Source organism: Camelus ferus, chromosome 21, assembly GCF_009834535.1.
Source record: "Camelus ferus isolate YT-003-E chromosome 21, BCGSAC_Cfer_1.0, whole genome shotgun sequence".
Lineage (NCBI taxonomy): Eukaryota > Metazoa > Chordata > Mammalia > Artiodactyla > Camelidae > Camelus > Camelus ferus.
The window spans coordinates 20986181-21006500 of NC_045716.1; the positions used below are offsets into that span (position 1 = coordinate 20986181).

Genomic DNA, 20320 nt, shown 5'->3' on the forward strand with positions numbered 1-20320 from the left:
AAGTTTTCATCAAACATTATTCCAAGTTCCCTTACCATTTGCTCATCTTCCCCTGGGATCCATTCCAACCCATCAAGTTCCCTCTTAAAATACTGTATCCAGAACAATACTCCAGGTGTACAGAGTAAGGGAATGCCACCACCCCTGCTATGGGCATCTTGCATCTATTAAATCACTTACATCCTTTTCAGTTTCTTAGGCAGCCGCGTCACAGTGTTGGTTCATAGCAAGCTTGTGGTCTGCTAAAACTCTCAGGTTTTCTTCACGAGATAGGCATTAGTCTTTTCTCTTTTAACTCTATTGATTTTTTTTTTGAAATCCAAAGTGGAATTTTATATTTATTTCTATTAAATGTCATCTGGTTCATTTTGTTTCCTATTCTGTCAAACCCTAACTCCTAGTTTTTGCATAATATGTAGATTTGATTAATAAGGCTTCTGTGTTTTTATTCAAGTCTTTAATAAAACCTTGTTGCGGGAAGGGTAGAGCTAAGTGGTAGAGCACATCCTTAGCATGTACGAGGTCCTGGGTCCAATCCCCAGTACCTCCATTAAAAACAAACAAACAGACCCCACCATGTATTCAAGTCTTTAATAAAAACTTGTTTCTTTGCTGAGTCTGATAAAGTTTTGAATGCCAGAGAGTATTTTCTTAATTTTTTGTGTTAGTCATAATGTAACAGCTATACACACGTCTCACTTTTGATTAGCATTATTAGCATTTTTTGCAGCGCATTCTTTGGTCTAGTTGACAGTTCAAACAAACAAATAAATAACTTGTGATTGTCAGGACCAAGGATAGAACCCTGCGGGGCAGCCCACAGAGCCCTTCTCACGGACATCCTTGGGGATGGCTATTGAACTTTGTATCCACCGGCTGTCGTATCACTTAGCCCACATGTCCTGGGCCCAGGGACATAAGAAGTGCAGCAAAAGGCCTCACAGAAATCCTAATAACCCAGTGCAACCCCTGGGGGAAGTAGATGACACCAGGCCCACATTTTGCCCATTGAGTGCCTGCTGGCCCATGGAGGGCCTCATTTTCCTCAGTTTCTCATCACCTCAATTATCATTTGTCTGTTTAGAATTGACTGGGCCTTGGGGTCAGCTCTGCCAGCTGTGTTGGCTGGCACCCAGGTTCTCTTGCTTTAGGAAAAGCAACACTCCGCTCTTCTCCAGAGTTCCAGATCATCTCTGCTCCCCATGGCTCCCAGAACTCACCGAGAGCAGTTCATGCAAAGAGAGTCTGCTCTAGCTTGATGGCTTTCATGGTGATGGTCCTCAGAAAGGCTTTGTACAAAGACCTTAACATATGTGGTCTTGTTTAATCCTCAGAACAAATGTCTGGGGATGATTCAGTATTAACCTCCTTTACCAAATAGGTAAACTGAGGCTCAGTTGAAGAAGCTATGTGATTCATTTAAGGTCATTCAGCTAGAAAGTGTAAAAGTCAGATTCAGTGCTCTTTCCATGAGACACGGTGCCAAATGTCTCCTCTCTGGGTGAGAGTGAGGGGTCCAGGAGAGAAACTCCTCACCCCAATGCCATCCCACGTCTCCAGGGCACCTGCTCAAGGATTCCAGGGAATCTCAAGTATTCAGCTTCTCTCTCCCCACAGCCAGGAAGTAAAAGAGGAGGGAGAGCCTCCAAGTCAGCTCCCCTGGACACAACTCTTGGGATGCCCCAGCCCAAACCAAACAGCAGGATTTGTGAGGTAAAGTAGGGACGGAGAAGCCTCAGCCTCCTGGTCTGCACTAAGTCTCAGTCGGTCCCCCTGCACCACGCCCACTGGCCCCTCCCTGCCAGTTTCACATATTGGGGGTGAGTTCCCAAAGCCCAGCTGGCCTGGGGACAGGGGCAGGGGTATTGGTGGGATGGCCTTCTGCTCATTCCCCCTACCCAGAAAACCCTCTCTGCTCTCTGTGCTCCCCCAGGTCTCTCTGGACACCTCAGGTGCCAAGTATTGTAATAATCTTATTTTGTTTCTCTCCACTACCAGACTATGAGCACCCATCACCTTTGCCCTCACGTCACCAAACTATAAGCTCCTCCAGGGCTGGGACAGAGTGCTGACACACAGTGGGTGCTCAATTAACACTTGTAGAGCTAAACTTGATTTATGTGAGCAAAATTCCTTCCCCAAAGATCCCCTCAGTCTCATAATTCCTGATTCTCCCTCTCTGATCCTGCCTGCCCTTTACAAACCCCAAATCCCGCCTGTTCCTCTACCCCACTCCCCAGTTCAAGGACCCCCTCCTCCTCAAGGCCTTCCCAATTATTCCCACCCTCAGTGAGCTCTTAGATTCCTGAACTGTGAAACCCACAAAGGGATGTTTTGAGGATTCAGTCAGATAACATAAATAAAATGTTGGAACATGATTTGGCACATGACAAAGGCTCGACAGATGTGGGCTAGCTGTGACTAAGAGCTTGCCTCTTTCTGTTTCCTCTTCTTGGCCTGGTCTGTAAGCCACCAGGGGGCGCCATCCACCCAAAAAATCCGACACTAAGGACAGGATGGGTGCCCTTCCCTGAGAACTGGGGGAAACTTTCCACTACCTAAACAGAGTATGTGAAACTCAGGTTATATGAAAGAAAGGCAGGAAGAATGGAAGCGAATAGTGGGGGAAACACCTTTTTGCCCGATCTCTCCGTTTCCCCGTGGAGACTGAGGAAATAGGATGTGTGTGTGTGTGCGCGCGCGCACACATAGGCAATCTCCCAATACAGCTAACATTTGTTCTTGTTTTCCAGGTAGTGTCTTTCTAACCTCTCAGCAATTCTGCCTTCTTCCAGTATTTCAGGAGGGTGAGCATTTGCTATTTACCTAAAACATGGCCACATCTATCCTCTCTGCAGTCCGGTAAGACGTCCATTGTTGCTCCCATTTTATGGATGAAGAAACTGAGTCTTGAAGGAATTCAGTAAGTGGTACCTCTCTTGCGTGTGCGGAGTAACTGAGACTCCCACTCCCTCGCAGGCCTGAATCCCCTGGCACTCTCCTCCACAGGCTCAATTCTGTGCATAATCTGCTTTTATCTGGAGTTATGAACCTTCCTCAAGGCCTCCTCCCCCAGACAGCCACCACCGTCGGATCGGATTCTCCAGGCATAGATTTTCCTTTAGTTCCACTCTCCAGCACTCCGGGCTGCGGGGACAGAGGCTGCGGCCGTTTCTCTGAACTCTAAGGGGTTAAGGTCTGGGTCCCGCCCCTTTTCCCGCCAGGCTGGCGGGAGTATGAATAGCCTCGCTCCCACTCCCGATTCTGAGTTGCTCCGGCTCTCTTCGCCCCGCCCCGTCATTGTCCCCATCCGTATCCTTTTCCCTTTCGTCCTAAAAGCTTTGAGAGCTGCTGGCTTCTCCTAGTGCTCCGCGTCTCTCCACCTTCGGTGGGTCAGACGAGCAGGATGGAGGGCTGCCTGGGGGAGGAATCTTTTCAGATGTGGGAGCTCAACCGGCGCCTGGAGGCCTACCTGGCCCGGGTCAAGGCGCTAGAAGAGCAGAATGAGCTGCTCAGCGCGGAGCTCGGGGGTCTCCGGGCACAGTCCGGGGACGCCTCTTGGAGAGCTCGTGCCGACGACGAGCTGGCGGCCCTGAGAGCCCTCGTCGACCAGCGCTGGCGGGAGAAGCACGCGGCCGAAGTGGCGCGCGATAACCTGGCAGAAGAGGTAGAGAGCGTGGCGGGCCGGTGCCAACAGCTGCGGCTGGCCCGGGAGCGGACGACAGAGGAGGTGGCCCACAGCCGGCGCGCGGTCGAGGCCGAGAAATGCGCCCAGGCCTGGCTGAACACCCAGGCGGCGGAGCTGGAGCGCGAGCTGGAGGCTCTGCGCGCGGCGCACGAGGAGGAGCGCGCGGGCCTGAACGCCCAGGCTGCCTGCGCCCCCCGTGGCCCCGCTCCGCCCCGCGGGCCCCCCGCGCCGGCCCCCGAGGTGGAGGAGCTGGCGCGGCGGCTGGGCGAGGCGTGGCGCGGGGCAGTGCGCGGCTACCAGGAGCGCGTGGCGCAGATGGAGGCGTCGCTGGGCCAGGCCCGCGAGCGTCTGGGCCGCGCCGTGCAGGGCGCCCGCGAGGGTCGCCTGGAGCTGCAGCAGCTCCAAGCGGAGCGCGGCGGCCTCCAGGAGCGCAGGGCCGCGCTGGAGCAGAGGTTGGAGAGCCGCTGGCAGGAGCGGCTGCGGGCCACTGAGAAGTTCCAGGTGAGCAAGTTGGGGGCCTGGGCAGGACAAGGCTTCGAGATGTCCCTCTGGGGCTCAGAGACCTGGGGAAGGGATTGGGGAGTGGGAGTGGCTGTGGATTCAGGGGCCACTTCTTGGAAAACCATGCCTAGAGAAAACGGAGTAGACTTTCACAACTCTGTCTAGAGTAGGGCTGGCCTAAAGGGGGTTCAGAGCCCTCTTGAAGAGTACTCCCTGGAAGGACAGACAGGCCCAAGATGTTCCAGCAGCTTCCTCACTGTCTGGATGGTACCTTCCAACCTTGAGGGCCCCTGGGCCCCTCCCTAGGCTCTGCTGTCACTCAGAAGATGCCCAGGACTTTCCCTCTCAGGCTGAGTTGGATGGTCTGGCCACTCAGAACGTCCAAGTTCCCACCTCCCTCCTCCCCCTGACAGGAGAGGGTGAGGGGCCCAGGGTGAGGGGCCCTGGGTGAGGGGCCACCAGCCCTTCTCCCTTGTCAGGACTTCTCAGCTCTCCAGCACATTCCAGACGCCTGGGACAGCTGCTCCCCCTCACACTGCGCAGATGTGACCAGCAGCTGAGAAAACAGCCTTCTGCCTGAGCCAGACAGAGGTCTCATCATAGCCACCTCCCCACCCCTCCTCTCAGGAGAAAGATTCCAGAACATGTGGGAAGTGGAGGGGGTAGGGGCCTGGTGTGGGGAGCAGGAGACAGTGACTGGGACTGGGGCTGTTTGGCTTCCAGTCCTGCAGGCTCTGGGCCTCTTGATTAATCGTTTTTCCTTCTGCTTCCACTTTTTTTTCCCCCTCTCCTCCTCCCTGTAACCCATCTCCTCTCCTCCTTCACCTCCTCCTTCCTGTGGGAGCTGAATTCTGAGCAGCATGTGCTACCATTTAATCAGCATCCGAGGAGGAGGAGCCAGGCCGTGGGAGAGGGCTGAGAGGGGCCCCTATGCTCTTCTCCTCGGAGGCTCCAGAGGGGGTTCTCCAGGCAGAGAGTGGGGTAGGGGAGGCAGGAGTCTGCTCTGCAGAGAAGTTCCTCAAGGAGCAGAAGGTGCTGCTGCAGCAGCCAAAGGGGATGCAAGTTAGCTGGCAGGAAGGACCCCGCCCCTTCACCGACTGCCTCTGACTTGCTCTGCAGCTGGCAGTGGAGGCCCTGGAGCAGGAGAAACAGGGCCTACAGAGCCAGATCGCCCAGGTCCTGGAAGGTCGGCAGCAGCTGGCACACCTCAAGATGTCCCTCAGCCTGGAGGTGGCCACATACAGGTACCATGTTGACACTGACCCACCCAGACACTCAGATGCACATTTACACGCCAGGGTATTCTCCTGGCTGAAGGGGCCCACAGCCACGGGCGGTGTCAGCTCTGCCACCACTAGGTCCTGTGACTCTAGGCTGATCCCTTCCACACCACAATGTATCCCACCTAAGCCCACCTGCTCCTCCTGTGGGTTGAGGAGAGGTATCCTGTGCCCAGGAAATCCTCCAAGGACAGGTGATACAGCTGAGTGGGACAGCCTCAGGAGGGAGGGCTGGACACATGTGGGTCATCCACATCCAGACCCTTTCTCCAAGGGGCTGAAAAACCCAGTCTCTCTGTGTGCTCATACCGAGAGGGTGATGTCCTTGAGTTGCCTCGGGAAGGAGGAATTGCAGGTGTGCAGTGGTCACACTGACTTGCCACCTGACCTGGTCCTCAGTCTCTTTGTCTGGACAATGGGAGATTAGCCGAGTCACATCCAAAGTTCCTTTCATCCTGCATGTCCTGGGGCCTGACTCCTTTCAAGTCCTAGTGCCCTTGGCCCTGCCCTGCCCCTCTACTGACCACATTCCCTGTTGGCTCAGGAAAGGCTGAGGCCGAGGAAATGCTGCTTCTCTGGCTCTGTGGCCTTGAACAAACCTGGTTAGCCAAGGTTCCAGTGATGGAGTCTGAGGAAGAGGCTTTACCACTGTGAAGGGCTGCATACCCCAAGCCTGCAGGGTCAGGGCCAGGGCTGGACAGGCAGGAGGACTGTGCCCTCAGAATCCACAAGCAAACAAAGCCAGGGACCCTGGGACAGGTTCAGTGGGGAGGGGTGGAAGGGCCCAGAGAGGGAAGGTAAGTGAGGATCTCGGGATGAGGAGGAGAAAGGCTCCACCTCCATGGAGCACAGAGCTCAGAAAGCACGATGCTGCAACGGGAAGTACAGAGGTGAGACCATAGGCAACACTAACCAGACTCAGAGGTCATGAAGAAGAACACAGAGGAGACAGATGTTCAGCATCACTTGCTGAATTGATTGGTCCTCCCTCCCTCTGTTGGTCCCCTCCTCCTCCATCACCGTGGGGCGCTAAGGCAGGGGCATAGACATAAAGACCTCCGTTGCCCTGAAGGGCTTGGAATCCAGAGTACTTAGAGATCACAAGATGAGGTCCTTGACCCCTAAGCAAACCAGTGAGGGGAAGGGTCTGGGCAGGCTTAACCGCTGGGTTTTGAGGCATGAAAAGGGTTTGGAAAGAGGGAGCTGAATTCATTTGCTTTTGTCTGTGACCAGCTCTGGGGGCCCTGGGGGAGGAGGGAGCCTATCACATGGGAACGGCCTGAGAATTCCCACTTCCCCTGGGAAGCCCCCTACTCAGACCCTCCAGATGGCAGTGTGGACAAAGGCAGCAATTAGCATGAGAATCGGCCCCCCACACAGAGGATGAGGTCATAGGCCTGGGGTGGGGAGGAGATAGTCTAAGCATTGGTGGGTGTGTGTACACTGTGTCATCCAACCGTGTGGGAATCTGCTTGTGTGTCTGTGAGCCCAGCTGTGTACGCCAAATAAGTGTGTGACTCGTGTGACCAAGTGCGTGATATCTGTGGATGTGACCATGCAATTTCATGTGCATAGCCAAGTATAACCCTGCATGTGGCTTTTGTGTGATAGTGGTGGAAATAAGGAGGAAGCTGGCTGTGTTGCATGGAACAGAATGCGCATGCTCAGCTGTGACTTTTCCCTAGCTGGCTTGCCTACAGGCCTGGGAGCAGAGGACTGACCCAGCTTTCCCTCCCTGTCCCCAGGACCCTCCTGGAGGCTGAGAACTCCCGGCTGCAGACACCTGGCAGTACTTCCAAGGTTCCCCTCAGCTACCTGGGTAAGAGGAGGGGCCAAGTTCCCCACCAGAACTTTACCCTTCTTTCCTCTTTATACCCCGGAGAGATTCCCTTCCTGAGAGTCACCAGTCTCAGTATTGACAATGGAGCCCCCAACAGCAGCAAGCATACTCTTAGCCCAGCCGGTGGGAGGCAGGAGCAGGGCCCATGAGCACTCTTGCCAGAAGCGGTAGCTGCTCCCCCAACCAGTACATCCTGACACTGTTTCTTCCCCTCTGCCTTTCCAGACCCTAAGCTGGAGCTGCATGTCCCTGGGACCCCCGAGGGCCGGCGTCTGGGACCTTTGCTCTCTGTCCTGAGCCCTACTCCCCTCTCCTCACCCTTGCCTGATACCCTTGAGACACCTGTGCCAGCCTTTCTGAAGAGCCAGGAATTCCTTCAGACCCGTACCCCCACCTCGGCCAGCACTCCCATCCCACCCACACCTCAGGCTCCCTGTCCTGCTACAGATGCTGAGATCAGAGCCCACGATGCCCCTCTCTCCTTGCTCCAGCCACGGGCTGGGAGACAACAGGCTTCAGAAGCCATGTGGGCTGAAGCCAAGGTGGCCATCCCTGCCAGTGTCCTGCCAGGACCAGAGGAGCCTGGGGGCAGGCAGCAAGAGGCCAGTCCAGGCCAGTCCCCTGAAGATCATGTCTCCTTGGCCCCAGCCCTCAGCTCTGACCACCCCAGTTTAGAAGCCAAAGATGGAGAACTCGGTGGGTCTAGAGAGTCCAGCAGATTCCAGGAGGAAAGTGAAGGGCAAATCTGGGAGCTGACAGAGAAAGAAACAGCCGTAGAGGTCAAAGTAGTGAGCAGCTTGCAACAGGAAACATGGCAAGAGGAGGGGAACCTTGACATGAAAGAAATCCAGGACTCCCAGGGTCCTTTGGAAAAAGAAACTCTGAAGTCTCTGGAAGAGGAGATTCAGGATCCACTGAGGTCTCTAGAAAAACAGAGCCATGAGACAGTGAGATCTCTAGAGAAGGAAAAAAGAGAATCTCTGAGGTCTTTGGAAGAAGAGAACTTAGAAACACTAAAAACTCCAGAAAGGGAGAATCAAGAGTTATTGAAATCTTTAGAAGAAAAGGATATGGAGGTAGCAAGACCTCTAGAAAAAGAGACTCTAGAACTACTTAAGCCTATAGGAAAAGAAGACCTACAGACATGGCAATCTCTAGAAAAGGAGAATCAGGAAATAATGAGGTCTCTTGAAGGCAACATAGAGACGTTTGTATATCTAGGAAAGGAAAACCAAGAATTAGTGAAGTCCCTAGAAGAGGAGAACTTTGAGTCATTGAGAGCTCTAGAAAAGGAGAGTCAAGAGCCACTGAGATCTCAAGAAGTAGAGAACCAGGAAACATTGAGGCCTCTAGCAAAAGATAATCAAGAACCACTGAGATCTCTAGAAGAAGAAGACCAGGGGACATCAAGACCTCTAGGAAAAGAGAATCGTAAATCCCTGAGGTCTCCAGAAGATGAGACACGTGAGACTTTGAGACCTCTAGAAAAAGAAAACCAGGAGTCGCTGAGGTTTCTAGAAGACAACCAGGAGACAATGAGGCCTCTAGAAAGAGAAAGCCAGGAGCCACTGAGGTCTCCAGAAAAAGAAAACCAGGAGTCACTGATCTCTCTAGAAGAAGACCAGGAGACAATGAGACCTCCAGAAAAAGAGAATCAGGAGCCACTGAGGTCTCTGGAAGAAGACGACCAAGAGACAATGAGACCTCCAGAAAAAGAGAATCAGGAGCCACTGAGGTCTCTGGAAGAAGATGACCAGGAGACAATGAGACCTCCAGAAAAAGAGAATCAGGAGCCACTGAGGTCTCTGGAAGAAGACAACCAGGAGACAATGAGACCTCCAGAAAAAGAGAATCAGGAGCCACTGAGGTCTCTGGAAGAAGATGACCAGGAGACAATGAGACCTCCAGAAAAAGAGAATCAGGAGCCACTGAGGTCTCTGGAAGAAGACAACCAGGAGACAATGAGACCTCCAGAAAAAGAGAATCAAGAACCACTGAGGTCTCTGGAAGAAGGTGACCAGGAGACAATGAGACCTCCAGAAAAAGAGAATCAGGAGCCACTGAGGTCTCTGGAAGAAGGTGACCAGGAGACAATGAGACCTCCAGAAAAAGAGAATCAGGAGCCACTGAGGTCTCTGGAAGAAGGTGACCAGGAGACAATGAGACCTCCAGAAAAAGAGAATCAGGAGCCACTGAGGTCTCTGGAAGAAGGTGACCAGGAGACAATGAGACCTCCAGAAAAAGAGAATCAAGAGCCACTGAGGTCTCTGGAAGAAGGTGACCAGGAGACAATGAGACCTCCAGAAAAAGAGAATCAAGAGCCACTGAGGTCTCTGGAAGAAGACGACCAAGAGACAATGAGACCTCCAGAAAAAGAGAATCAGGAACCACTGAGGTCCCTAGAAGATGAGAATCAAGAGACATTGAGATCTCTAGAAAAAGAGACTCAACAGCCACTGAAGTCTCTAGAAGACCGGATGACACTGAGACCTCTGGAAGAGGTGAAATCAGAGCCACTGAGGTCTCTTGGAAAAGACCAGGAGATAGTTATATCTCTTGGAAAAGAGACTCAAGAGTTAATAAGTTCCCTAAATGGCGAGAGTGTAGAGGCAGTGAGATCTTTAGAAACAAAGAGTCAAGAACCACTAAAGTCTACAGGAGAAGAAGACCTGGAAATACTGAAACCTTTAGAAACAGAAAGTCAAGGACCACTGGGGTCTGTGGAAGGGAAACAAGAGACATTGAGACCCCTAGAAAAGCTGACTGAAGAATCACTGAGGTCTCTGGGAGAGCAGAACCTGGAGAATTTGAGATCTCCAGAGGAGGTAGACAAGGAAAGTCAAAGGTCCCTGGGAGAGGATGAGGATGTAGAGAACGGAGAGAATCAAGAGTCACTGAGGTCTCTGGAAGAGGAGGGACAAGAGCTGCCACTCTCTGCACATCAGCAGAAGTGGGAAGATGTGTTGGGGAGGGACCAAGAACTGAATCAGGAAGTGTCCCCTGGGAGGGCTAGAGTGGACAATGAGAATGAGGCAGAGCTGGATCAGAAGGAACAGGATAGCTTCGCTGGGAAGGGGGAGGCTGTAGAGCAGGGTCAGCTGCAGCTGACAGCTGCAGGGGAGGACTGGAGCACAGGTGAGGGGCAGCCAGGGAGCCCTGAGCCCAAGGAGCAGAGGGTCCCAGCTGAGGGGGCTGGCGGGGAGGAAAGCACTGAGGGCCTCCAGGACCCTGAAAGGCAGCCAGAGCAGCTGGGGGCCCTGGGTCTCCAAGCTCCCTGGGACATGTCGGAGGTGACAGAGCCGGTGTTGGAAGATGAGGATGTGGCCCCCAGGCAGGGCCGAGCCTTCCCAGAGGTCACCTTGGGGTTAGAGACTGCCGTGGGTGAGTCTGCAGGAGCAGAACAGGAACCAGAGCCAGAGATGGTGGGGCTGGAGGACCGAGGTGGCCTGGCCAGAGAGGAGGTGATGGGGCCATCCCTCGGGGAGGAAGGTTTGGAGGCAGAGAGGGTGCAGGACTTGGAAGGGCCCAGGAAGGAGCTAAAAGAGGCAGCTGCTCTGGAGCCAGAGCTGTCCACACTGCCCAGGAAGAACAGAGACCCGCTGGAGACTCCCAGGGGCTGGGAGGAGTCAGAGCCTGAGGCCCCTGGGGAAGCAGGGGAGATGTTCCCTGCTGAAACCTTGTGCCATGATGGAAGTGACACCCCTCAACCTAGGCCCCTGGGGACAGAAGGAGCAAGAAGAGGATGAAAAACCAGTGCCAGGGCCCCCCAGCCCAAGGCCCACTGAGTCCTGCTCACCCGTCCCAATCCCTGAAGATGCCCCTGGGCCCCAGTCCCTGACTGAGGGGAGCCAAGAGGGAAGCTGGGGGCTGGAGGGCAGGGCTGAGGTCCTGGGGAAGGTGGAGGGTGAGCAAGAGGATTTAGGCTCTGGGGGGATCCCTGAGGGCCTCCAGGAGGAGGAGGAAAGCAGAGAAGAGAGCGAGGCCGATGAACTAGGGGAGACTCTTCCCGACTCCACTCCCCTGGGCCTCTACCTCAGTTCCCCTGCTTCCCCTAAATGGGAACCGGCTGGAGAGCAGAGGCCCTCCCCTCAAGGGGAGACCAAAAAAGAGGGCTGGGGCTCTGCTGTCCTGGCCTCTGAGGGCCTTGGGGCCCAACCCTCAGAGGAGGAGGAGGGAGATGAGGAGGAAGAGGAACGTGGCCATGAATCTGATCTGTCGGAAGAGTTTGAGGATCTGGGGACTGAGGCGTCTCTCCTCCCTGGGGCCCCTGGGGAGGTGGCAGAGCCTCTGGGCCAGGTGCCCCAGCTGCTCCTGGAGCCTGCAGCCTGGGATAGGGATGGGGAGTCTGATGGATTTGCAGATGAGGAAGAGAGTGGGGAGGAGGGGGAGGAAGAAGAGGAGGGGCGGGAGCCAGGGGCTGGACGGTGGGAGCCAGGGCCCTCTGTGGGCAGCCTCCCTGCCCTGAGTGGCCCTCAGAAAGGGAACCTTCTGGGGTCTGAGACCGTGGATGTCAGTGTCCCCTGGGATGATGGCTTGAGGGGTGCAGCGTCCGATGCCCCCATGACTGCTCAGGAGACTGAGTCCCAGGACAGCACTGAGCACTCAGGCTCAGAGGAAGAGTCTGATGCTGCTCTTTTGGAGAGGGAGGACCACGTCTCTGGCCCTCTAGAGACCCTCAGTGGGGTGGAGGACACGGGCTTGGAGGTAGAGGACACCTTTGGTGTCAATGGCCAGGGCCCCAGCTTGAAGGAAGAGTTGGAGCATGTGAATGGGGGTGTGGTGAATGGACTAGAACAGTCTGAGGGAGTAGGGCAGGGGAAACCGGGAGACCCCAAAGGGGACCCTGAGGGGGACCGAGGGAGCCCCTTGGAGGAGGAGGAGGGGGGTGCCCTGAAGACCCCTTGGGCAGGGGGTCCTCTTCACGTAGGCGCAGGCCAGTTCCTGAAGTTCACTCAAAGAGAAGGAGATGGAGACTCCTGGTCCTCAGGGGAGGACTAGAGAAAGAGCTCCCTGTCTGGCGCTGAGGACCTGGGGAGTGGGGAGATGTCCTCAGGCCCCTCCCTATGCAGAGGCAACACCCCTACCTTATGATCTCTTGACCTGTGGTTTCTGTCTGAGGGGCCTGGCTGGCCAAGGAGAAATGGATGTGGCAAAGGGACCTGGTCCAAGAATGGAGGCTCCAGGAATGAATAGCAGCCTCTTGGGCCCTGCACTGGGGGGCATCCTGCCTGCACCGGCCTCGAGATGCTGAAGCCAACTGAATCTCTATAGGACTAGGCCCCCTTTTCCTTGCACCCTTTTCCTCCTCATCCCATCACTGGAAAAGGCCAGGGCCAGTGGCTCCTCCGAGGGGAGGGGGCTGTGGTGGTCCATGCACCAGGGCTCACCAGCTCTGCTCTTCCTCACTGCACCCTCATGGGATGTCTGTTTGGTGGCTAATGAGGGTGAGGAGGTGCCTCTATGTCCTGGTTCCCCATATTCTTGCCATATGGTCCTGTCTGGCTCATCCCTGCCTGAATAAAGTAATGCCTCCACCTACAAAGCCTGGACTTGTCCTTTCTCAATTCAGGGGGGCCTGAGGGCTGACACAGAAGAAGAGTCTGGGGGAGGGACTGCCTCCTGATGAGAGGAGGATCTGGAAGTCCTCATGGAGAAGACAAAGCAGACAAAGGCTGCAGGCAGCAGTGTTAGGACCTGGGGAGGGCTGGGGGTGCTGCTTGACCTGGGAAGGAGGGGCCAGCCCAGGTGACCTTGGCGCCTGCAGAAGCAAGGCCCATCATCATCTCTGCCCACAGCACTGATTACAGGGATTAGGCCTTGGGGCCACTCCTACCCTCTTGTGTCCTCCCCGCTGGCCCCTCAGTGCCGCCAGCATAATAAGCCCCCTGGCCCCAAACCCAAACAACTGTCTGGTCTTGGTGTCTGCTCAGACCGCTGGGTCAGAGCAGGGTGAGGGAAGAGGGAGACCTGTACTGCCTTTGGCTGTGTGGCCTCAGGTTAGCATTTAACCTCTCTGAACCTCAGATTCAGCCACAGAATGAAGGATGCTGGGCCAGGTGACTTGAGGGGCCTCTCAGGGCAAGGACAGCAGGAGTTAGGCGAGGGAAAGCCGGAGGGCTACAGCTTAGGTCTTCAGTGGGATTTTCCTCGCATGGTGAAGCTGCAGACAGGGGAGAGAGGGAGGTGGAGGTGGGCGGAGGGTAGACTGAAGCTGTCAGGGGTGAAACCAAAGAGCAAGGGTATGTACTATAACTGGGGTGAGATTGGGGGTCCACCCACCCCAAGAGCTCCCCTTTCCGGGAATTCTCTGGGTCCCTGCGTAGGGCAGGGAGGCACCAGGGGTTCCTGGATTAGGCGGGGCCTGAGGGCCTTGAAGTCAGGATACCCAAATAGAAATCACTCCCCAGCTCAGCTCGGCAGGGGAGGAGGGGCTGGTGACACTTCTAAATGCCCTGGGTGGGGGTGGGACAGGGGCTGCCAGACAAATGTTCCACATTTGGAGACAATCCCAGGGCCAGGAGAAGGCTCTTCCTTTCCTCGGGACCAAGGGTGAGAGGGCAGGGGAGGATGAGATGGGGCCAGCCTCTCTAACCCCAACTCATCCTCTGGACAAGGAGGGGTGGACAGGAGGCCCCCTGACAGAATCTCACTGTCTGTTTCTCTGCCCACATCTTCCTCCTTCTCCATCTAGGAGACTCTGTCTTGGGCACCCAGGCCCCTGTTTCACATACACCCCTGCCCTTGAGATCCAGGGTGCTGTCTCTCCCCACCCTCCTGGCAGCCAAAGACTTCACTCTCTTTCCTGTACCCACTGCTAACAAGGCTGAGTCTGATCACACCAGGCTGTCAGGCTGGGGCCCAGCAAATTGGCATCCGGGCAAATAAGGCCCACTCCCTGTCCTTCTAATGGGACAGAGGAACCCTCTGCCTTGTCTCCCCAGGGCCTCAGGCATTCCCCGCCTGGGCGAGGGACCAAGGACAGAGGCTGAGCCAAGTAGCCCTTCCCTGGGTTCTGTGCCCTTCCTGCCCTCCAAACCAGGGTCCCTGATCCGCTGCAGAGTTACCCAAACCAGCTATTTCTGCCAACAATCCCAGACAGGGGAGGGAGGTAAGTTAGTCAGAAGTCAGGACTTTCTAAACGGGGGCTCTCATGGGTGGCGGGATCTCTTTGGTAGTGGTACTCTGTCTATGCAGCAAGGGAAATGAGGGTTGCACAGTAACAGGGACTGTCAAATATTTACGGAGCGTCACTCCGCACCTTGCACCATGCAGGCACTGGGAGTCCAGGGTTCCCAGCTCAGGGAGCTTTACCTTCTAACTGAACAAGTGCTTCTGAGTGGAAATCACATTTGAAAACAGAGAAGGGCAGGAAGTTATGGAAGCATAGCGCAGGGGGCCCGCCTGATCTGGGCTGGGGGAGTCTGGGAGGAAGTGGTCAGGGAAGGCTGCCCTGAAAGCCTGAAGGATGAGCAGTTGCTGGCCAGCAATGGGAGAGGGAAGGAGGAGGGGCAAGAAAAGGATTCTAGTCAGGGAACAGCATGTGCAAAATCCTGGGGCAGAAAGAGAAGCTTGGGTATTAGAGGAACAGAAAGAAGGCTTGTGTGGCCAGAGGGGGAGAGGAAGGTTCACAATAAGACTGAAGAGAGAGTTGGGGGTGGTCAGTGGGCCAAGGCCTCTCCAGACAGCTAAGAAATATGGATTTCTCCCTAGAGGAAATGAGGAGCCTATCAAGGGTTGTAAGTCATGAGGTGACATGACCAGGTTTGCATTTTAAGTAGAACCTTCTGGCTGCTGTGTGAGGGTGGATCAGAGCAGACAGAAGTGCATCAGGGAAGGTACTGCGGTGGTCCCGGCAGGGGACAAGGGTGGCAGTGGGGATGGCGAGGAGACAGGTAAGGGAAGCAGAGTCTCAGGACTTGGTGATCCATTGCAGGAGGTGGAGTGGGGACTCAGCAATAGAGGCTCCCAGGTATTAAACCTGGGCAGCTGGGAGAGGGTGGTCTCATCTTCTGAGCCAGAGAATCCAGCAGGAAATGTGACCTCAGAGGAGCTGCCCTGGGGGAGGGTGGGCATGTGGCGCTCAGGAGAGAGGACTGGGTTGGAGATGACAATTGGAGGGTCATTGGCTTGGAGGTCACACAGACAGAGCCCAGGACAGAGCCCCCAGGGAACTCTCAGCTGAGAGGAGACACCTAGGCAGGAGCTGGAGGAGGACCAGAGGACTGTGGCTCCTCTGAGACCCTGTCATCTTGAAAGCTCTGGGAAAGCATGGACTCTGTCCAGCGCAGTGCCTGGGGGCCTGAGGGTGCTCAGTAAACACAAACTGAATAAATGAACAAATGAATGAATGAACGACTGTGATGAGGTCAGACAACAGGAAGCACTGGAGGGTGGGGGTTGGGGTGGAGTCCCAGGGGAGGGAATGAGGAGGCAGCACCCGCCAAGTCCCCCCCTCCCCAGCACGAGGACAAGTGGGAGGTTATTCTGGGGCCTCCTCTGGGTAAATATAGCCTCTGAGCGCGGCGGGGGCAGGGTGGGGGGCCGGAGGTGGCTTCCTCGGTTTGTTTGGGGCACTTCCTTATAAGGCTATGCAGGCTGAGGCGCCTGGGAGGGTGAGGTCAGGGGCTGAGCTCTCCATTCAGCCCAGCCTGATGCTGTCCCTGCTGTCGCTGAGCTGCCAGAGTCTCAGAGGAAATCAAAGCCCTCTGGCTTTGGGCCCTGGCCAAGGGAGCTCGGAGCGTGGCCTCTTAAAGGGCCCCCTCAGCCTCACGTCTAGGCGGGAGCACGGTCCTGGGGTGGGAGAGGGTGTCCTTCCCGGGTCCTCTCAGAAGGTGATGCTGGGGGCTGGGTTTTCCCATCTGAGCAACACTGCCAGGACTGGATCATTCCCTGAGGCTCCACACAGCTCTGAGACCCTGGGGTCTAACCTTTACCCCTCCCAATGCAGGGTCTACCCTTCTTGCTCTGGCCTCTTGAGATCAACCACTCAGAGTTCATCTACTGCTTCCAAAGGCCCTTGTCCCTCAGCTCCCCTTATTCCCCCGCCCTCAGCCCCTCCTTGGGGGACCAGCTGCTGCCACTTGACCCTGTGGTGTCACAGCTGCTGTCAGAAATGCAATCCTAGTCAGGCAGGGATGGAGGAATGTGATTTAATTTCAGCTGGAATGTGCCCTCTGGGGCTGCCCCTAGAAAGGGAAGGGAATGGAGGCTAAGCCCACCTAAGCCCAGAAAACCCAAAGGGCTCTGGGCTTGGGGACAGACCCCTGGGTCCCTGTGCGCCCCCTCACCCCCACTCAACAGGGGAAGGTAAGTTCCAGGATGGGTCCTGCAGCAGGATGGATGGAAGTTAGACTTGAGGGTCTTCCTAGGAGGTGGGAAAAGAGAAGGTGTCTTGTGAATGCAGCTCCAATGGATAAAGAAAGGACCCGCCCCTGAGTCCTCGGGCCCACCAGAGGAGAGTCTCGAGGAACCAGGAGAAGGACTGGCTCAGGGGCAGGAAGAAGGACAGAATGGCCTCAGGTGAGGGCCCATGGAGTCTGCAGAGGAAAATATGGTCCACTCTGTTTCCTCTCTCATGGTCTGGAGATCTCTGCTTCCATTCACCCTGGGGACCCCCTCTCCCCTCTCTACCACAGCACCCCCACACCCAGATCAGGCTTGTCTCTTATCCAACATTTCAGGAGCAGTAAGTGGACTCTGCCTTCTGCTCCCCTATCCCCTCCCCAAGCCCCATTGACCCAGGGTCTCCAATGTGGACATCTCTCCTGTAACCTAACTCCTACTCCTCATGCTGTTGCCTCCAGTCTCACTTTCCCCAAAGGGACAGACCCCGGGCCCCAGAGTCCCAGGTCTGGGGACTCTAGGGCCCCCTTCAGCCTTCTCTTCTTCCAGTCACAAGCTCCTCTCCTCCCAGCCCTATTCACTCTCCCCACCCCCATGACTCAGCTGTGGCACCAGAAATAACCCCCCCCCCAGGCAGGTGCCAGGGGGCCACTGTCGAGGAACCACCTCCCAGCAGCTGCGGGATCAACTGCTAACAAGCCAAGCCCGAGCCCCAGGGTCCCAGAAGGAGTGGCTGGGAGGCTTCAATTTCAGGGGTGGAGAGATGGCCTCCTGGCTCTGGCCCCTTCCTCCAGCCTCCCTGCTAAGGAGAGACACCCCTTCGCTGACGGCCTCCTCTACTCACCACTCACAGACCCTCTCTCCTTATTCCTCTCCCGCTTTTCACCTCTCCTCCATCTTCCACTTCCTTTTCTCCCTCCTCCCTGGCCTGATCCCAGCTCCTGAGTCTCTTGGCCTCCTCTGGATTCCTTCTTTTTCTGTTTGTTTCATTTGCCAGGAAGTTATGTATCAAAAGAGAATTCCAGCTCACCTTGATGGGGAAAAAGGCACAGAGAGACATTTTTGCCAATGATACTAAGAATCATTAGATGCCACTTAGGGTCCATAGAACATGGGCCAGGGGGCTGTGGGCTGCCCCCCGCAAGTGCTCCAGTCCAAGTGGTCAACCAACAGCCTTCCCTCTGTTAACAGCTTCTAAAGACTAAGGAAGAAGCCTCAGGAAATAAACACAGAGGCCACAAGATCTACCCACTCAGACGATTAACTAGAGTCTAGAGTCTTTCGGGAGAGGGGGATTTCCTTCTTCCTTCTGTCTCTTTTCTTTTTTCTTCTCTCCTTCCCAAACCCTTCCTCTTGCTCTGCCCATGAATCCTCCTGTCCTCCCTTTCCAGGAGGAAGGAGGCTGCTTTACAGGAGGCTGATCAGAAGTTAGATCTCAGGAAGGACCTCCAGCCTAGGGAACGGAGGAAACTTTACATATCGGGGTGAGAGGGCACCTGGATCCTCACTCCAGGCAGGATCTGACTGCGGCCCCCTGGGAAAGCCCTCCCACCCACAGGGGTCTGACGAACTGAGCATTTTTGGAAGTCTTTGGGAGCTGCTGTGTCGCAGCAGGCAGCCAGGACAATGGGGCCCTTTCTCTTCCTGCGCAGGAGACAGGCCCACAGACAGGGCCTCAGCACTGGGACAAAGGCCCCAGTGAGGTCAGGGTAGTGTGTGGGAGTCAGGGGTGGGAAGGTGGGGAGTGGGGGAGGCATGAAGAGGTGGGGTGTGGGTCAGAGCAGCCTGGGGAAAGCTGGGGACCCTGGCAGATGGAGGACCTCAGGAAGGCCTACCTCCCTGCACTCAGACCCCTTCTCAATTTCCAAGCCCCTAACTTTCACCCAGGCTGGGCCTCCTCTCTCCACACACCCATACACTCTCTGACTGCCCCCACCCTCAGTCCCAGGGAACAGGAAACCCCGTGGGGGAACCCCATTTTAGACATGTGAGAAGGAGGCTGGGAGCTTAATCACATATCTAGGGGCTTGGCAAAGGTGAGCACATGGTCAGATCTCTCCTGCCTCCCTGGAGGCAGAGGCAGATACAGGTGGGCCCCTACTCCAGCTGCCCAAAGAGATGGAGGATGGCCCACTATGAGGGGCCGATTCCCCCTACCTAGGCCAAGAAAGGCCACACACACACTGGTCCAGGAGTTGTATTCTGTGCAGGGTGCTGAGTCATCCCTGGACCAGCTCTCTCTTCCCCAGGAAGCCCAACAAAGCCAGGAGAAGGCTTCCGTTTCCGGCAGCCCTGCCGAAGCAGGTCAGCAGGTGTCAGGGAAAGGTTGGGGGAGGATTCTAGTTCCAGCCCTATATCTACCTCTGGAACGCTCCTCATCCACAGATCAGAGATGGTGGATCCCTTCCTACTGCTGCAGAAGAGATTCATTGAAAAAGCATTGATAACAGGGACCAAAGCTCCTTCCAGCTTGCCCCCAGGTCTCTCTGGGAAATCCAACCTGCTACTAAACTCCATCTCTGTGAGGATATGCTTCTCAGACACCTCCCTTAAGAACCCAAGGACAAACATTGCCCCCTTCTCAGACTTCTCTTCAGACCCCACCTTCAAAGACCCACCTTGGTCTTGATCCACTTACAATTCCAGTTTAATGCTCTGACATCCTTAAAAGTGCAATGAGTGGACAATCACAGGGTACTATGGATAAAGTGGGGTTCTGCTCTGGCCCCAGGGTCATCTTCTTCCCTGTAGCTCCTTAAGAAACAGTCCCACTCCCTAGCCATGTGAGGCTGGGCTGTGTGGGGAGGGCAGAAGGTGGGAGAGGAGAGCCTGGGGAGAAGAGAGGAGTGTGGTGGTAGGTGGGAGCTGGGTCTGGGGTTTACATGCCTGGAGAAGGCCCATAAGCTGGGCAGGGATGGCCTGGGAGATCCCCAGCTCCTCCCAGCAAGCACCTGTATTTCTCTGTCCTGTCTCTCCTTTCTGGGTCTCTTCATATTGCCTGCCCTCTCTCAGCTTTTTGCTCCTCTGGATCTGTCTCCCTGTCCCTTAATTTTATCAGGTTTTACTGACTTCTACGAAAACGAATAAGAATTATCCGTGTACATTAATGTGGTATAACACTGGGCACAAGCAGAAGTGTGTACATATGACAGTGCACGTGTGTGCATGTGTGTGACCGAGTGTGGTTAAATGCGAAGATCCGCAGCAATGATTCATCCCCATCGTGAAAACAGCCGGCATCCTGACACACAGTTTATCATAAGGCACAATAAGGCACAATTCAAGGCACTGCGATGAGGTACACACGCGCGCGCGCGCGCGCGCGCGGCTCGTCATTCTCTTCTCTCTCCAGTGCTCAGAGAGTGACCTCATCACCTCAGCCTCCACTGACTCACAGACCCCAGGGCCCGCTCAGCCCGGAAGTCTTATCCCTCCCCCCAACCCCCACTCCACCCCGCCGTCCCCAACCCAGCCAGCCTCCTCGCTTCCCAGCCCTGGGTTCCTCAAAAAGAAAGACCCCAGCGCCCTCTGGTGGTATCCTGGGACTCCTCCCGTCCGGCTCCACTCACGCATGCGCACGCTCAGGCCGACGTGCCTGCATCCGCAGCGCCCTCTGCTGGCTATAGTCTATGGGATTGGGGATCTCTGCCGTTTTGTTCTTCCTTATTT

The 20320-nt window shown here is 55.5% G+C and overlaps 1 protein-coding gene across 1 annotated transcript; it reads left to right on the forward strand.

Moving 5' to 3' along the window:
- The first annotated feature begins 3261 nt into the window (after positions 1 to 3261).
- On the forward strand, positions 3262 to 12851 carry NES (nestin). The gene is given in 5 exon segments (XM_032464009.1): positions 3262 to 4189; positions 5309 to 5433; positions 7215 to 7288; positions 7535 to 11037; positions 11039 to 12851. Coding segments are annotated over 5 exon segments (5754 nt in total). The 5' UTR covers positions 3262 to 3406; the 3' UTR covers positions 12308 to 12851.
- Positions 12852 to 20320: the final 7469 nt, after the last annotated feature.